This window comes from Salvelinus alpinus, chromosome 28, assembly GCF_045679555.1.
Source record: "Salvelinus alpinus chromosome 28, SLU_Salpinus.1, whole genome shotgun sequence".
In the NCBI taxonomy this organism is placed as follows: domain Eukaryota; kingdom Metazoa; phylum Chordata; class Actinopteri; order Salmoniformes; family Salmonidae; genus Salvelinus; species Salvelinus alpinus.
In genome coordinates, this window is record NC_092113.1 from 38706369 (window position 1) to 38726396 (window position 20028).

At 40.8% G+C, this 20028-nt stretch overlaps 1 protein-coding gene across 3 annotated transcripts; it reads left to right on the forward strand.

Annotated features, from left to right (window-relative positions):
• The first annotated feature begins 1543 nt into the window (after positions 1–1543).
• LOC139557832 (TBC1 domain family member 22B-like) lies at positions 1544–18885 on the forward strand. Of its 3 annotated transcripts, XM_071373069.1 has the most exons (13): positions 1544–1810; positions 3942–3998; positions 5021–5382; positions 5549–5716; positions 7058–7128; positions 7703–7831; positions 8222–8287; positions 12427–12541; positions 13294–13400; positions 13570–13645; positions 13761–13888; positions 14131–14226; positions 14502–18885. In XM_071373069.1, exons 1-13 carry the CDS (start codon positions 1755–1757, stop codon positions 14628–14630), a joined length of 1560 nt encoding a protein of 519 aa, XP_071229170.1. In that variant the 5' UTR covers positions 1544–1754; the 3' UTR covers positions 14631–18885. The 3 variants fall into 3 exon arrangements, 2 of the variants coding, with proteins under 2 accessions (XP_071229170.1, XP_071229171.1); XR_011671476.1 differs by lacking the exon at positions 14502–18885 and having other exon boundaries at positions 13721–13888; XM_071373070.1 differs by lacking the exon at positions 3942–3998.
• Positions 18886–20028: the final 1143 nt, after the last annotated feature.

A 20028-nucleotide genomic window follows, 5' to 3' on the forward strand; every position in this document is an offset into this window, starting at 1 on the left:
TGTGCAGAATTGTCATTTCCCTACATTTACATTTGAAAGAGCAATCTGTGAAAGCCATTGAGTAAGGGGTCTTTGAGTATGTGCTCTATAGATTCAGATTATAATAATATGCAGTATTGAAGGAAATAAACAGAACAACAATATGCCGTATTTAAGGCCATAGAATAACAATATGCCGTATTGAAGGCCATAGAATAACAATATGCTGTATTGAAGGCCATAGAATAACAATATGCTGTATTGAAGGCCATAGAATAACAATATGCTGTATTGAAGGCCATAGAATAACAATATGCTGTATTGAAGGCCATAGAATAACAATATGCTGTATTGAAGGCAATAGAATAACAATATGCTGTATTGAAGGCAATAGAATAACAATATGCTGTATTGAAGGCAATAGAATAACAATAGCCCACAATTCTGCGTAGCATTAATCTACATCAGAAAATGCCTGCCCTCTTGTGGGAATAAGAACACAATGCAGAGCCTTGAAATTAGGAACAAGTAGAGATGGGGGAACAAATCGATACAGTTACATATGGTGATATTATTTGGATGACGTTATATTATTTGACTCCTAGTACCGACTTGTTCTCCATCTTCTTTTAAAATAGTGAGCCAATATGTTTTCAGCACTTTTATTTCCCTGACTGATCAAAACTCTTTCTCTTGTTGCTCTGCAGCTGACATTTAGTGAGCAATATGTTTGGAACATCAAATCGCAATAGACATTGAATCGTGAGAATCGCAATACATATCGTATCGGCACCTGAGTATCGTGAAGTGGATAATATCGTATCGTGATGTCTCTGGCAATTCCCAGCCCTAGGAACAAAGTCTACAAAATTATTGCTTCTGCTTTGAAATATATGAAAGTCTATGTATTTGTTCTCATGCTGATTTGTTTCTGTTTGTAAAAATAATCCTGACCCTTACGAAGTACTAACTATGTAACATAAAATACAATAGTGGTGGAACTAGAACTAATACATAACCTTCTATCTCTCCTATCGCAATTTCACAAATCTGACCAACAAAATCAGATAAACCTATAGACGTTTAGCAGAACGAGGCAGGGCCTGATGTAATAACCTCAGAGTGGTCTATAGCTGAACTTCATCTACACTGTAAGGCCTAGCAGATCGTATTGGCTAGCTCATAATAAAACCCAACTCTTTACAGGTTATAATCCCAAACAGTGTACAGTATGAATGTACAATAGACAATAGACCAATAGACCAAACATTTTGTAAAAAATGTAAAGGTGATATCTGGGGTGTAGGAGCATTGGCCAAGAGAAGGCCTCAGGCTAGCTAGTTTACAATTTATTACACCTTTGTTATGACACCTAGTCATAATAACATAATAATAACGAATGTTTATTTTCCCGCCTTCATCTAAACCGTTGAATGTTACTTGTAACACCACAAGATGAAGGATGCGTGTTCAGAGAAGGTTGACTCTCTTTCGCTATAGTATTTCTATTGGTAAGTGTCTATGCACCTGTTAAACCCGTCCGCCAATCACACGTCCATGTAAATGTGTCCAAGATGGCGACCTCCATCGTTCTGTATTATACGTTCTCGCCAATTGCAACAAAATAACATTATTGTCACATGTCAAAACGTTGTTGTTGGTCGCAGAAAATACAACAAGGTTTAGTATATTGAATCGGAAACGTTAAAATAGTCTCCAATGATTTGTACATTTGTAGAACTGCGCGCGGTGTTAGTCTGAGGGGATTTCCAAGCATGGCCACCGACAACAGAATTCATTTCTGGCGGAAAAACGCAAAGGTTCCAGGGAGGTAGGTTTCAGTTCTCCCTCTCGTCTATGATAACAATATCGTGATGATTAAGATTAGAATTGTGTATTGTGATAATGAGTTAACTCTGTATTTTAGTGGGCATAACGTCGTTGACTTTGCGTCATTACAGTGCCATTAAAGGTGAATAAAACTTATGCTTAACCTTGTTTGATGGATAGTTTATAAAGCACTTCTTTAGACAATAAAGAAGTGGTGGTCTTTGTTGCACTATAGCACTTATTAGAGCTCATATGAGGTCATAATCATGCCTTTGTCTTGGCTACCATATGTTGTTACCTAACGTTACATATACAACCTATGGTTCATACAACATGTCAGGTGGTCTGTAACGGGTGAATGTTGACATGTAACATATGCAGCAGACTGAGAAAAATAATTTCAGAAACGTCCCCAATAGAGTTTTAACTAATAAATTGGCATATAGCTTTTCTTGTGGAAAAGATTTTCCGGTGGGAAAATCAACACAATGTGTCTATCTAATTATGGTCCACGATTTAGGTGGTATCACAGTGTATCTCTTCAGAAACGATCATAAGGGGAAGTTGATTACAACATTGTAGCTATTAGAGGTGACAGTCATTTCTGGTCAAGAGTGAGCATCTTGATTTATTCATTTTAAACTCTTGAACCCAGTTTAAATATTTCAGCAGAATGTTTTTTTTTTAAAGATCTAACGTTTTTCATCTTGTTCCTGTGAACAATTAGCGAATAACGTTATTTTATCCCAATAGGCTACATTTTAGTTGTTATGCACAGTTTTATGAATTAATATTATCCGTTATTTTAGATACATAATGTTGAATGGAAAGTACAAATCATTCTCGTTACAGGTTTATCCTCCGTGTTGGTGCGTTCCTTTAATACTCTCTAGCCCTTCTAAGTCACTAATTGAGTCAGTCACCCTTCTAAGTCACTAATTGGGTCAGTCACATGGGGGATGGGAGAACACAGATGTCAGTCACATTGGAAATGCATGACCAAGGCCCATATTCACAAAGTGCTGATCCAGGATCAGTTTAGCCTTTTAGATCACAATGAATAAAAGTATATGGATAGGGGTGATCTGATCCTTAAATCAGCACACCTACTCTAAAAATGCTTTGTGAATTACAGGCCCAAATCAGCCCAGGCAGTTGAATGGCTGTTTTCCTGCCAGGCTGCCTGGGTCTGTTGAGGCTCCAGGGCAAGGGTAGGGTGTGGTGGGTACCAAGGTAATGTGAGTAGTCTCTAAGGAGTGGGTGTTGCCTTTGGTGAGAAAACAACACTGTTCCCAATCCTGACAGAACAAGTTACGTAATAAAGCCATTATGAGATACCATCCAGACATGATAGGGCATTACCATTGTGCATTTTACACAAATATACAGTCTGTAAATAAATACATACTATTAAAAGGTTACTAGGTAAAGTCAAGATTCTACAAATATCCCCGAAAGACACAGCTGATGAGCCATTTTACTACAACATGAGCTATTATTGTGTCAAAGACCCAGTGACTTGACTAATTCAGTTATCTGCACAACGTAGCCCAGATAACATTTGGCTATTGCACCCTGGACCGAGCTTGGTTCACGTCAGAACACAAAGGGAGACAGGCACACAGGCGCCTTTGGACTGTGTTGCAGGTCACAGCTCTTGTAGCATCATCAGATGAGTGCTCAACATGCGAGCATCCGCTGAACAGGATACTCTCTCCATGGGGTGGCGGTAAGTCTGTCACTCGCCCTGGCAAGCTGTTCACAGAATCTCTTAAAGCTACAGTATATACCCACAGTACTACTGTAACAACCATTATCCAAAACCAAAACAGAATTTAGATTAATATTTTAGGAGCGAGCTAAGAAGTCCTCAGTATGCCCATTATGTTTGCTCTGGGTGGGTCTATGCTTTTCAACCTGTAAAATTCACACTGTAATTTTTTTTGTATTATTATTTTTTTAAACATTTTATTTAACCTTTATTTAACTGGGCAAGTCAGTTAAAAACAAATTCTTATTTTACAATGACGGCCTTATGACCAACATTGTCAATGAATCATGAAAAGAGGCCTCTGTGGGCCCACGTTGTCCCAATGAAGTACAGCTAGGCTACTGCTCTTTCTCCTCTACAGTATACAACCAGTTTATGGAGCACAGCATCCTCCCCTTGACCCCAGAATACACCGCACGTAAGTGCTCTGCATAGCTGATCTGCATGGAACCCACAGGGATTTAGAATATATGTCATTCGGCAGATGTTTTTTATTTAACCTTTTATTTTTAATTGATTCAACATAGATTTTCGCATGCTTAGTTTAGATTGTTGATGTTCGTGTCTCGTCTGTATTGCCAAGCCTTTGAATATGTGTGGATGGTATTGTTTAGTTTGATTGTTCCACGTTATTATATTGATCTTATTTTTTACACTATTCTTTTATTGCCTTTTTTATACCTTTTTGGTTCATCGGTTCCTTTTTATATTATATATAGTGAGAATACAAAACATTAGGAACACCTGCTCTTTCCGTGACGTAAACTGACCAGGGGAATCCAGGTGAAAGATATGATCCCTTATTACATTTACATTTAAGTCATTTATCAGACGCTCTTATCCAGAGCGACTTACAAGTACATACATTCATACTTTTTTGTACTTATTGACGTCACTTGTTAAATCCACTTAAGTGTAGATGAAGGGGAGAAGACAGGTTAAATACGGATTTTTTTTAAGCCTTGAGATGGATTGGGTATGTGTGCCATTCAGAGGGTGAATGGGTAATACAAAATATTTAAGTGCCTTTGAACTGGGTATGGTAGTAGGTACCAGGCACACTGGTTTGTGTCAAGAACTCCAATGCTGCTGGGTTTTTCACGCTCAACAGTTTCCGTGTTTATCAACAATGGTCCACCACCCAAAGGACCTCCAGCCAACTTGACACAACTGTGGAAAGCATTGGAGTCAACATGGGCCAGCATCCCTGTGGAACGCTTTCGACACCTTGTAGAGGCCATTCCCCGACTAATTGAGGCTGTTCTGGGGACAAAAGGGGGTGCAACTCAATATTAGGAAGGTGTTCTTAATGTTTTGTACACTCAGTGTATATTGTCAATGTATCAGCGTGTGTTTACCATGAGACAGCTGTAGCTGCTCAATGGTTTCTTCTTTATATCAGTGGCACGTAGATTAAACTTTTTCATTTTCTCTCTGCAGGTTTCCTAAAGACACTCCAAAGGCAAATAATCTCAAGTCCAAAAAGGCGTCTAGTTTCCACGAGTTTGCCCGCAGCACAAACGATGCCTGGGACATTGATGATGAGGAGGATGAGGACTTCTTAGCTCCCATCCATCCCTCATCTCTCCCGCCCACCCTGCACTCCACACACCAGGTACATCCTCTTCCTCCACAACTACCCATTAACACCACCAGGGAGCCAGACACAGGGCCTGCTGACCGGCTGGCTCCCCCGACAGCAGAGGTCCGTCTTCAGCATGAGGAGGCCACAGACTGTGGACAGATCAATGGCAGAGTGGTGGTGAAGTCCAGCAGTGAGGCCCTGCTCAACACCAATATAGGTAATGGACTGGGCAGGGGGTCAGCGGTGGATTTTAGGGAACACGTATTATCCCATTTAAGATATAGCTCATTATCAACTCAATACTGCCTTGATATTGTCAGTAATCTGCTCTTTGTGACTTGTCACTCTGCAGTCCCATGATCCTCCACTCTCTTCCTCCACAGTGCGTTCCACTTTGCAGAAGCAACAGTCTCTCCCAGTCCGCCCCATCATCCCGTTGGTCGCCAGGATCTCTGACCAAAATTCATCGGGGGCCCCAATCATGACAGTGCGAGACAAGAGTCGATTGGACAAATTCAAATACCTTCTATCCTGTCCTAACACCGACCTCGGTGAGACTCAACACCCTATACATTGAACAAAAATATTAACAGAACATGGAAAGTGTTGGTCCCATGTTTCATAAACTGAAATAAAAGATCCTAGAAATGTTCCATATGCACAAAAACATTATTTCTCTCAAATGTTTTGCACAAATCTGTTTATATCCCTGTTAGTGAGCATTTCTCCTTTGTCAAGATAATCCATCCAGCTGACAGGTGTGGCAAATCAAGAAAACTGATTAAACAGCATTATCATTACACAGGTGCACCTTGTGCTGGGGACAATAAAAGGCCACTCTAAAATGTGCAGTTTTGTCACACAACACAATGCCAAAGATCTTTCAAGCTTTGAGGGAGTGTGCAACTGGCATACTGACTGCAGGAATGTCCACCTGTTACCAGATAATTTAATGTTAATTTCTCTACTATAAACCGCCTCCAACATAATTTTAAAAGATTTGGTAGTACATTCAGCCTGCCTCACAACCGCAGACCACGTGTATGGCGTTGTCTGGGTGACCGGTTTGCTGATGTCAACGTTGTGAACAGAGTGCCCCATGGTGGTGGTGGGGTTATGGTATGGGCAGGAATAAGCTACAGACAACGAACACAATTGCATTTTATCGTTGGCAATTTGAATGCATAGAGACACCGTGACGAGATGCTGAGGTCCATTGTTGTGCCATTCATCCGCCACCATCACCTGATGTTTCAGCATGATAATGCACGGCCCCATGTCTCAAGGATATGTACACAATTCCTGGAAGCTGAAAATGTCTCAGTTCTTCCATGGCCTGCACACTCACCAGACATGTCACCCATTGAGCATGTTTGGGATGCTCTGGATCAACGTGTACGACAGCATGTTCCAGTTCCCACTAATATCCAGCAACTTCACACAGCCATTGAAGAGGAGTGGAACAACATTCCACAGCCCACAATCAACAGCCTGATCAACTCTATGCAAAGGAGATGTGTCTCGCTGCATGAAGCAAATGGTGGTCACACCAGATACTGGCTGGTAGATACTGGCTGGTTTTCTGATCCACACCACTACCTTTTTTTAAAGGTATCTGTAACCAACAGATGCATATCTGTGTTCCCAGTCATGTGAAATTCATAGATTAGGGCCTAATGAATTTATTTCAATTCACATATTTCCTTATATGAACTGTAACTCTGTAAAATCTTTGAAATTTGTTGCATGTTGCGTTTATATTTTTGTTCAGTGTAGATTGAGGTAGCTAATAGAAGGCCAATGTTCTATTTTCAATGTATGTATTCTCATTCTATTATTTACAATGTACAGTATGTATTCTCATTCTATCTCCTGGGCCTTGTGATCCACAGAGGAGCTCCGGAAGCACAGCTGGTCAGGCATTCCACGAGAAGTGAGGCCCATCACATGGAGGCTCCTCTCTGTAAGTACCATGATGACCTTTGACCTACTCTCTGTAAGTACCGTGATGACCTTTGACCTACTCTCTGTAAGTACCATGATGACCTTTGACCTACTCTCTGTAAGTACCATGATGACCTTTGACCTACTCTCTGTAAGTACCGTGATGACCTTTGACCTACTCTCTGTAAGTACCATGATGACCTTTGACCTACTCTCTGTAAGTACCATGATGACCTTTGACCTACTCTCTGTAAGTACCATAATGACCTTTGGCTAAGCTGGAGATCACACACAAGGAGTATGACGATATGTTGGGTTGGGTTTCACATCCTATCTTTTTTAAATGTTTTTATTTTATTATTACTTGTTCAACAAAATGTCTTTCTCTGAGCAATTGTAGCAGTGTAAAATAATATCCCTTGCCAAATTGTCACTGCATGTATGTGACAACTGCACACACATTGCTCTTGGTATTTGTTGTGATATGTTCAAAATTCTCATATCACACTTCCTGTTACTGTTCCTATCTTCAAGAGTATTTCCTCTTGTTTAATAAACAACATGTTTTCTTCTCGTCCTTTCTATCGTGGTAGGGTTACCTCCCAGTCAACATGGAGCGCAGAGACCTGGTGCTGAAGAGGAAGAGAGATGAGTACTTTGGTTTCATTGAACAGTATTACCACTCCAGGACAGACGAGACTTACAAAGACACATATAGACAGGTAATACATGAATCACCAAATCCTAAAATACCAATGTTTACCAGTGTTTAAGTAGATCATACCTACTGTAGTGAGTCAGTGTTTAAGTAGATCATACCTACTGTAGTGAGTCAGTGTTTAAGTAGATCATACCTACTGTAGTGAGTCAGTGTTTAAGTAGATCATACCTACTGTAGTGAGTCAGTGTTTAAGTAGATCATACCTACTGTAGTGAGTCAGTGTTTAAGTAGATCATACCTACTGTAGTGAGTCAGTGTTTAAGTAGATCATACCTACTGTAGAGAGTCAGTGTTTAAGTAGATCATACCTACTGTAGTGAGTCAGTGTTTAAGTAGATCATACCTACTGTAGTGAGTCAGTGTTTAAGTAGAACATGCTTTGTTTCCACAGATCCACATTGATATTCCAAGGACAAACCCACTAATTCCACTTTTCCAGCAGCCTGCGGTGCAAGAGGTGAGCTTCTCTCTGTCAGCTCTTCATACTATTTGCCTGGCTTGGATAGGCAACAATAATTATTATTTTTATATAGATGTTTTCTTTTTATACACTCTTAGAAAAAAGGGTTCCAAAAGGGTTCTTCAGCTGTCCCCATAGGAGAGCCCTTTTTGGTTCCAGGTAGAACCCTTTTTTGGTTCCAGGTAGAACCCTTTTTTGGTTTCAGGTAGAACCCTTTTTTGGTTCCAGGTAGAACCCTTTTTTGGTTCCAGGTAGAACCCTTTTTTGGTTTCAGGTAGAACCCTTTTTTGGTTTCAGGTAGAACCCTTTTTTGGTTTCAGGTAGAACCCTTTTTTGGTTCCAGGTAGAACCCTTTTTTGGTTTCAGGTAGTTTAGTTTATTAATTCGACCATTTAAAAAAAAAACAAGCACACATAAAACTTGAAAAAGCCATACATGCACATGAATAAAATCATGGAGGATAACACACAATAAAGTCTGGGACTTATTTCCATTGTGGTCCTCTTGAGACAAGATGGCTAGACAAGATGGAACACAGTTAAACACAGTAGGGCAGTGAAATAATAAAACAAAAACAGAGAAGAAGAACATCTCTCTCATCATTCCAGTTACATCATAGGGGTTATTCATATGGGCACAGAAGACGTCAAACATATTTTTACTTTATTTTTAAAGCTGCCCAGAGAAGACGTTGTTTTATGGGCAGAGGCAACTCATTCCATTCTGAGGCTCCAGTATACAAGAAAGTACCTTTCAGCAACACCTGATCTGGTGCTGTGATTGTGTGCATCCCCAACACGAGGAAAGTAATCACTTAGATATCTTGGCGCAGGACCATAAATACTCCTGTAAACCAAACCTAGTCTAATCTGGGACACCCTAGCCTCAACAGGCATCCAGTTTAGTTCCTGAAAGCAGCTCCTGCCTATGTGAGTACGTGGACTCACCTTCAGTACTACCCTGATCAGCTTATTCTGGGCTATCTGGAGCTTCCCCTTCATAAGTTTAGATAAGCCCCCAAACCAGGAAGTACTAGCGTAGTCAAAATGGCATTGAATGAGGGTAGTAGCTGGCACTTTCATGGAGTCCTTATCAAGCAGCTTGGACTTTCTACCCAAAAAACTCCTGACATTAACCTTCCCTAGCACCTTATTGGCCATGCTCACACCCTCCAAGCTTCCATCAAGGTTACATCCCAAGTAGCTAACAGAGGTTTTAGTAGTCAGCACCTCACCCCCTAACTCCACTCTGATTTCAGACGACCTACACAATTTAGGTCTGAATCCAAAAATAATTGCTTCAGTTTTCCCTAAGTGCAGAGATAGCTTATTATCTCCAAGCCATTTGCTTATGTTATAGTAAGCTCTGTGCTAAGTATGCTCTCCAACATAGTTTTACTTTTGTGAGACACCAGAAGTGTAGAGTCATCCGCATAAAGAAAAAGACGGCAAGAACAAGCATCTTTCATATCATTAATATACAACATAAACAGCAGAGGCCCAAGCACGCTCCCCTGCGGAACGCCACAACTCATTGGTTTTGCCTGAGACAGTGAACCATTAACCTCTACTACTTGCTCCCTACCTGATAAATAGGACTTTACCCAGCCTAGAGGGATACTGCTCAACCACAGTGCCTCCAGTTTGGAGATTAGGAGACAGTGGTTAACTGTATCAACGGCATTCTGTAGGTTAAGCAGTACCATTCCACACAGATTTCCATCATCAATCTCTTTCCTGATGAAGTCACAGAGCATTGTCAAGTAAAGTAGACATGAGTCAGTGGAGTATATTTTTCTAAAAACCCGACTGAAAATCATACATTGGACCCTGTTTGTTAACATATTCATACATTTGCTCATGTACAATTCTCTCCAGGAACTTTGATGTTACACAGAGAATAGATACAGACCTATAATTCCCAGGGTCAGACTTTATCCCCTTCTTATACAGAGGTATAACTTTAGCTTGTTTCATGTCCCTGGGAAAGGTGCCTTGTTCAAGAGAGAGATTAACGATATGTGTAATACAACGGCCAATTTGCTCAGCAGAATCTATTAGAAACCTTGCAGGAATATTATCCAGGCCTGTGGCTTTGGAGCATTTAAGCTCTGCCAGCATACTGACTATTTTGGCTGTTGCTACCTTTGCAAAATAAAAAGAGTTTGGCTGAACCCCTAACTACCTAATACTTCTTGACTTGGTTGCTTCCATACAAACCAGAACTGGTGGGCAGCTTGCTGGCAACAGAAGTTAAAAAAATAGTTGAATTCATTGGCAATCTCTGCTTTTTCATATACCATCTCCCCCTTGATGTTCAGCCCAATACTGTTTAGTTTGTTTTTTGGTAGTACTACTACAGCCTAGTTCCTTAAATGATTTCCAAAGCTTTTTAGGGTCATTTTTGTTCTCAATTATTTTCTCAGCAAAGTAACCCCTCTTAGCTTCATCCATCCTGCTCTGTGCTTCATTTCTGTGACATTTATATAGCACAAAATCATGCTGCTCTTGAGAGTTCTTAAATATCTTAAAGGCCTTATTCCTTGCTTGGATAGATTCTAGACTCTCACAATTAAACCAAGGGCTAGATCTCTGCTTTACCCTGACCCGTCTAATGGGAGCCATCACATTCACCACATCAAGGAATCTACATTTAAAGACTTCCCAGGCACTGTCTACCCCTACACTATCTAGCACAGGTGACCAGTCAATTTTACCCACTTCCTCCCTAAACATTTCAACACAGTATTTTTTGAGTCCTCTGATTCTAACGGTTTTGTAACACTTAAATATATCTTTAAAAATCCTCCTTGTGCAAAATGTAATAAAATGATCACTGATTCCATATACTATTACTCCACTCTGCGATATTTTAGATTTATCAGACACCAATATTAAGTCAATTGTACTTTGCACTGTTTGACATATCCTGGTGGGATCTTTTATAATTTAGGTCAGAGCAAGTGATCTACAACAGTGCATAAATACATTGTGGGTTGGGCTATTCTTTCTGCAGACATCAGTATTGAAAACCCCTAACAAAATGATTTCCTTCAACAGGGAATCATTACTGTTTCACAACACAATTTCAAGACCTTCATAGAATGCATTCTGATTGGGCGGCCTGGCCTGTAACACACCCCCAACAAAATCGGCTTGGTTTTGGGAAGGCAGATATCCAGCCAGACAATCTCCAGATCAGCGCTTAAATCCGATCTGACGTTAAAAGCAATGTCGGATCTTACAAACGCACATATCACCCCACCGTTCCGATTCCGATCCTTCCTGACAACAGAGTAATTACCTCAACCTCAACTCAATTTCTGAGTCACAAACAGATGAATCCAACCATGTCTTAGGAAAACATAAGAAACCTCTGATTTGCAAACCAACAGGCGTATCTCATCAATCTTCGGTAGGAGGCTTCGGACGTTTAAGTGCACAAAATGTAAGCCCTTCTTCCCAAAGGCCTAATTGAATTCCCGATCCACTTGTAACTCGCCTCCCACTGCGCTGCCATCTTCCCACTGCCTCCGGTGGCCTCTCTGTCGCCATGGAGCGCCCCTCCCCAGGTGCTACTCCATCGTCCTCACCACCGTGTCCCCCGTCACTCGCCTCAGGTGGTCTCCGCTCCGCTGTGGATCCCCCCTCCTCCGGTGCACTCTCCACCCTCAGTAAGTCCTCTGGTCCCACTCCACCTTCAATGCTCACACCTCCGCGGGTACAGCACACCGGCAGCAATGGTAAGCTTCATTGACCCCGTGCCCAAAGCTAGAATTCCCTGCATTTTAGATGAATCCACTGCGCGCATTCCAAACATACCAAAGCTTTGCTGTTACTCTTTATCCAAAGTTCGCAAGAGGAGCATGGGTACATAGGCCGTTTGATGGGGTTCGTGATAAAGTGAGGTCCAGGGCATTGATGGATATCACCCGAAATAGGTAGAACTATGTTGGGTTCCATGTAGAACCCTCTGTGGAATGGGTTCTACATGGAACCCCTTCTTCAAAGGGTTCTCCTATGGGGACAGCTGAAGAACCCTTTTAGGTTCTAGATAACACCTTTATTTCTAAGAGTGTAGACGTGTAATATCTCGTCGGATTGTATCCATGCCTGTCTGTGCCTTGTGTTCATCAGGTGTTTGAGAGGATCCTCTTTATCTGGGCTATCCGCCACCCAGCCAGCGGCTACGTCCAGGGAATCAATGACTTGGTCACTCCATTCTTTGTGGTATTCCTTTCCGAATTTGTTGGTAGGTTGGCTGGTGGATGATGTGTCGTAGATCCGCTGAACCAGACGAGGCTTTTCCATATGAAATGAAAATGGCCACTGAATCTTCTGACAGGGTGTCCAATAATCTTGTCTTATATTACATTTCCGAAGGATTAATATACAGCTAACTGCCAAAATAAAGGAAACACTTGAGTAAATGAGGGATACAAAGTATATTGAAAGTAGGTGCTTCCACACAGATGTGGTTCCTGAGTTAATTAAGTATTTAGGGGTCATGTATAAAAATGCCCAGATGCCCTTTATTTTGGCTACCATGGCTAGAAGAAGAGATCTCAGTAACTTTGAAAGAGAGGCCTCAAAGGAACCTAGGGGGTTTAAAGGGTATGTATATCTCTCAGTCACCAGATCTCAACCCAATTGAACACTTATGGGAGATTCTAGAGCGGTGCCAGAGACAGTGTTTTCCACCACCATCAACAAAACTCTAAATAATGGAATTTCTCACAGAGAATGGTGTTGTATCCCTCCAATAGAGTTCCAGACACTTGTAGAATCTATGCCAAGGTGCATTGAAGCTGTTCTGGTGGTTCGTGGTTGCCCAACACCCTATTAAAACACTTTGTTGGTGTTTCCTTTATTTTGGCAGTTACATGCATAAGTTTTTTCCCCCTGCGTGGTTATTTTTCAGCATTGCAAACCGGCACCTCTGCTTCCCTGAGTGTGTTGGATGTAGGGGTGGATGACTGTGATATTTGCGGTTTGTCTCTACAGAGGAGGATGTGGAGAATTTTGACGTAGCGTCCCTGCCTCTTGACACCCAGAGGAACATTGAGGCAGACAGCTTCTGGTGCATGACCAAGCTGCTGGATGGAATACAGGTTAGTATCTAGAATGTTAATCAGTTATTTTCTCCATCTGTGCTCATGGTATTTATTCTGAACCTCTGTCTCCAGCAGACCCCCCCCCCCCCCCCCCACACAATCACAACCACACATGAAATCCTCCTCGTGATGTGTTGTTGATATTATTGTTGTTGTATCTGTACAGGACAACTACACTTTTGCTCAGCCAGGGATTCAGAACAAAGTTAAAGCTTTGGAAGAATTGGTCAGCAGAATCGATGGTGAGATATGGTCTCCTCATGTTGCTTACAGTATCTGAGGCCGGTGTGTATTATTTCCAATGACCTCAGGGTCAGTTTTCATCTCTCTGTGGGGCTGCGTCCTTTTCTCTCTCAGAGGACATACACAACTACTTTAAGAGGTATGAGGTGGAGTACCTGCAGTTTGCTTTCCGCTGGATGAACAACCTGCTGATGAGAGAGCTGCCTCTACGCTGCACCATCCGCCTCTGGGACACCTATCAGGTGACAAACACACACACACACACACACACACACACACACACACACACACACACAGACACACAGACACACACACACACACACACACACACACACACACACACACACACACACACAGACACACAGACAAACACATAGATATTTGCATTCAACGTTTGTATTTAGATCTGAATGTTTGTGGGATTTACAGAGATGATGTGTACGTGTTCATCACATGCTGACCTGTCGTGTATCCCTCCCTGCAGGCTGAACAAGAGGGCTTCTCCCACTTCCACCTGTACGTCTGTGCTGCTTTCCTGATCGAGTGGCGCAAAGAGATCCTCTCCATGGTCGATTTTCAGGTACCATTAATTCTGTCGACTGTTGAACTGTTTGTACAGTACTCGAGCAGGTTCTGTTGTTCAAGGTATTTGAAAACATATTACCTTTTTTCTCTATGGTCTAACAGACCCTCCAGTGAAAAGCTCTCATTAAAAAAAATGATCTGCATATTTCAGTGTTCATGACACTTTTCAGATGGTGACTGTGACTGGGGGCCCATCGGGGATTATTCACACACATCCCATCCAGTTCCAAAATGGTGCTTATGTCATAAAATGTGTCTCTGCCTTTCCAGGGTCTTCTCATGTTACTCCAGAACCTTCCCACAATCCACTGGGGGAACGAGGAAGTAGGCCTTCTCCTGGCTGAAGCATACAGACTCAAGTATATGTTCGCTGACGCGCCCAATCACTACAAGAGATAGGCCTCTATGCCACTGGTTCTTAACCTTTTTTTTAACCGTGGCACACACCTTGATGGGATAAAACATTCTGCTGCACACCTGCAATTTCCCTATTCATGTAGTGGTAATGGCATGCATCTCATATGATCCATACTGCAAATCATCTATTTTCTGTGACAAATGTTTTTTATAGGTTAAATGTAGTTAATTTGATCGTTCCTTAATTTGAATGTGTGTGTACCCCTTAAAGAGTGTCCTGTGAATCAGAGTTAGAAATGTTTTTTTTAGCTCCGGTATTATATATATATATATATATATATATATATATATTATTTTTTTTATATATTTTTCGGTTTGGGCTACATATTAACAGTTTTCTGCATTGTTAAAGGTGCAACCACGGACACAAAGCCACGCTCCGTTTGTTTCTACGGCAACGGCTGTGGTACAGCTAAACCTAATCAGACTTGGTTATGCTAATTGTTCTCACAGGCGAAGTAAATGGATACAAATGGCTTTGCTCGTGATGCGCGTCCCTCAAATGATACAAACGTAACAACAGCCTGAGCGCACTGGACTTGAAACGGCCACACAGATGGAACCATGTGTCATTCAATGTATTATCTGAGCTGCGCTGGTGCTCCCAAGTCCAAATTCCACAGTTCACATTCGTTAGTGTTTCCCCCCCCCACAACAAATTCAGATTAGTGAAAGTTTCAGTGCACAACTGAAAGTTCCTCAAGGCACAACAGTGAAGCTGCGTCACACCGGTTGAAAACCACTGCTATATGCACTGGTGAACAGATTGTAAAACAGAGTTTGGGTTTTTATTCCTCTGACATGACTGGCAGACATAGTGTAAAAAATACCTTGCCCACGCGTATAGATTATTCACTCAAAAACCCTGGCCTGAACTACCGTTTGTACAATATTTTTCTTGCTGCCCTTTCTCTGTTAATAATTGCATTGGCAAGTTTCATTCCACTGACTCTGTAGTGTATTATCTTAGAGCCACTGGCTCGAACGTCTCAGTAGTAGGCTGTTACAATTCACGCCGTAGGCATCGAGTAGGGTCCTGACATACAGCGGTGAGTTCTGCTATTGGAACTCACTATTGTACTGCTGTTGGAACTCTATACTGTACTGTATAAATGACTGGTATTTTAATCTGGAAGGGATAAGTACTTGTCTAATCGGTTAATGGGCCAGTTCAAATTAATTTATACTGGCATTAAATCAGTATTGTTTGTCTCAAAAGTTTTAACTGAACTCTGAATGGGTGATGATGACTGTTTGATCAACCTTCAAGTTTCAGAGAGAATATACTTGAGTTATTTTGTTTATCGTTTGTTTATAACAGAGTTCTGTGGTAAAAACTAGTCCTCATATTTTTACCACTTTGTCCCCACTTGTTCCCGTCATGGATATATTGAGTCCAGTAAAAGGCCAGTCTGAATATCTAATGAAGAAATGGTCCAATGTAGTACAACAAGATACAGGAGGTGTCACAGCTGCTACTAGTAGCTGCTCTGTAGACCAGGAAAAGGTACTTTATTTCAGGGCTTATATATCGGGATGCCATATTGAATCCCAAGGCCTCAATGTGAATAGGATGCGAATGGGGATCTTCAATTGTTGTGAAGTTTGTACTAGATATAAAGTATTAGTTGAACTAGATATAGCTGGATTTTATCATCTTGATTATTTGCTATTTTGTTTAGTAATCGTCAGACTTCAATTTTCTTTCTAGATTATATGAAACTGTGGCACGTATGAAAGTTCATCAATTGGATCAAAATGAATTTGTCATTTGCAACTGAATGAGACTTGTCTACCCTTCAAATAGTGTAAACCTGAGGGGGATCTGACACTTTACCAAATGTATATTATGTATGTTTGTGGTGTTCATAACAATGCGATGCAAATGTTGCTTTGTCTATTTCCTCTTTCTGAAGACTCTATACAAACCAGTGCAATCTAAATCAACAATCTGCAACACAATGTCACGACCATCCAGGAAGTTCTTCAGACAGTAGAGAAAATTACTGTTGTACTTCCTGTTGTTTGCAACAACATCTACTCTTATGTACTATGGTTAACTTAAAACAGTTGTCTGTAAACTTTAATAATTATAGAAGTGAAAATTGTGTATATTAAGAATTCAAATGTTCATATTTGTTATATAGTAAATGACTGTGTTTTGCCTTGTCTCTGAGGGTTGCTAATGCTGATGGGGGTTTTCAGAGGCAACTTTTAGTAAGCCTCCCTACACAGTTTCTTGATCTATTGAAAACGGTGTCCTGGGATATCAACACAGCTGTATTTCAAGCCTTTGTTATAAGAATGTGTAATGCTCTCTTTTCTTTTACTGTCTAACATGGGGGGAAAAAGGTGGTCATTTGACCTTTTGTTTTGTGTCAGTTGATATTGGGGTTATGTAGTAGCCTACCAGTTGATATTGGGGTTATGTAGTAGCCTACCAGTTGATATTGGGGTTATGTAGTAGCCTACCAGTTGATATTGGGGTTATGTAGTAGCCTACCAGTTGATATTGGGGTTATGTAGTAGCCTACCTGTTGATATTGGGGTTATGTAGTAGCCTACCAGTTGATATTGGGGTTATGTAGTAGCCTACCAGTTGATATTGGGGTTATGTAGTAGTCTACCTGTTGATATTGGGGTTATGTAGTAGCCTACCAGTTGATATTGGGGTTATGTAGTAGCCTACCAGTTGATATTGGGGTTATGTAGTAGCCTACCAGTTGATATTGGGGTTATGTAGTAGCCTACCAGTTGATATTGGGGTTATGTAGTAGCCTACCAGTTGATAGTGGGGTTATGTAGTAGCCTACCAGTTGATAGTGGGGTTATGTAGTAGCCTACCTGTTGATATTGGGGTTATGTAGTAGCCTACCAGTTGATATTGGGGTTATGTAGTAGCCTACCAGTTGATATTGGGGTTATGTAGTAGCCTACCTGTTGATATTGGGGTTATGTAATAGCCTACCAGTTGATATTGGGGTTATGTAGTAGCCTACCAGTTGATATTGGGGTTATGTAGTAGCCTACCAGTTGATAGTGGGGTTATGTAGTAGCCTACCTGTTGATAGTGGGGTTATGTAGTAGCCTACCTGTTGATAGTGGGGTTATGTAGTAGCCTACCTGCTGTGACCTCACTTAGCTGATGTAAAGCAGGAATAGTAATTACATTTCCAACTTTCATAACCATTTCTCTGCTATGGTAGGAAAAATGTGACAGTCATTCTTTATCTTTTATCATTCTTGTATTCATGGTTGCATGTTTCGTCACAATATGGTTTTGAACGTTTGTTTTGAACTGATGCCCGACTGAGCATTCTACTCAATGCATGAGGGCAGATGGAGAACGTTCATTAGAATGGTATGACGCGACCGAGTGACGGAGGTGCAACCTATGAATTGATTGGCATTTAGGTTCAGTTTCAACAATATGGCTCAAATTAGTTTTGTCAGGTTTTTTGTGACCCTATGACAATCTAACATAATAAAACTGAAGTACATTTTTTCGTGCATCAGTTTTTCTGGCACGATCCTGGTTAGTTTTTCAATAATCAGTGCTAGAACAGTGAGCTTGGTGGTATTGGATGTGTAATCATGATAATGAGAAAACTGAAGTGCCATAACTTTTGTACCAGTATTATTCTCATATTGGTTTTTAAGATCACCATGTAGTTCAATTAGGATTTTTCTGCAATTAAATCATCTAATTGTCATTCTACTTTAGATTTTTGCTTGTTCCAGGTACACATTTTACCATGTCTTCTCAAGTCAGTGTTTTTGTGAGAAAAATGCAGACTTATGTTCTTAGTTGGCATTTTCACATTTTATAATGATTTGTTGGTGTATTTAAATAGTTGCCTTTCAGCCTTAAACTGTGCTCTGTCCCCATTTGTTTATTTGCTAAAAAAAAAAAATCTGACTTTGTGTCATTTTAATTTCATTCATTCTACGATTGTATTGTCGCATTGTTTTATGGTCATGCAAAGGTTCACTGCATTTTGGTTTTAAAAACAGGAGATATCGGACAATGAAACCGGAAGTCATTGTCTAAATTCAAATTTCCAATCATTCATTTGTCTTTTTCTAATCTTCAGTGCCAAACTATTCGGCCAATAATGTTTTCATTCAGTTCCATGCTTCTGTAGTCATTACTGGTTTTAGCCTTAAATTGAGGAAATATTACAGTATTCTGCTGTATATGAACTTTTTGTTTATATTAAACGATTGTTACCCTTTGTTTTGACTGAGCCATGTTGTTATGTGTTGTGCATTAGGGGCGGTTAGTGGGAGTGATCGATGCACACATCACCTCACTGACATACACCCAAAAAGCTCAGATTTATACTCCTCTCTGGCTAAATCGAATATTTGTATATTTTACATTCCACTTAATTCTCTAATTATAAACTTTGGGGTTCATCCAATGATATATATATATATATATATATAGTATATATACACACTAGATAACTGATAGGGGTTGCTGTTTTGAAGCCAACGCGCCTCCATTTTAGTACTCCTCCACTGGTGTAACAAATATTTTGCAAGGTATAGATTGGTTGGTTGTTTAGCAACCAAACCGATGCGCGCGCAACCATGGGGCAAAACAGACTGGTTTGGCTTTGATTTTTGACAACATGTAAACTATATTTCGTCTCCATGTTTATTGAAAACATAAATAAATTGGCACAATGAGCACTTGTTGTCTCTCAAATACATTGTTACAGTTGTTGGTTAGCTAGGGATTTTTTTGCCATATTAGCATTGACGTGACATCAGTCAAAATACCTCAAAACAAGACATGGTATCAAGAACAAGATAAAACTAGCTGAAACAAGTCACTTATGATTCCCCACATGGCAGTTTCTTGTCATTGTTGATAGCTATCTGGCCATCTAGAATCACAACAACTTGCGGACTTCTGCCAGAAGTCAGAGACCTGGCAGTGTGGTCCCAGGACAAGACAACAACCTCTCCCTCAACGTGATCAAGACAAAGGAGATGATCGTGGACTACGGGAAAAGCAGGGCCGAACACGCCCCGATTCTCATTGACGGGGCTGTAGTGGAGCAGGTTGAGAGCTTCAAGTTCCTTGGTGTCCACATCACCAACAAACTATCATGGTCCAAACACACCAAGACAGTTGTGAAGAGGGCACGACAACACCTATTCCCCCTCAAAACACAAGATTTGGCATGGGTCCTCAGAAAGTTCTACAGCTGCACCATTGAGGGCATCCTGACTGTTTGCATCACCACCTAGTATGGCAACTGCCCAGCCAAAACCACAAAGCACTACAGATGGTAGTGCACACAGTCTAGTACATCACTGGGGCCAAGCTCTTGCCATCCAGGACCTATTTATTTTTTACCTTTATTTA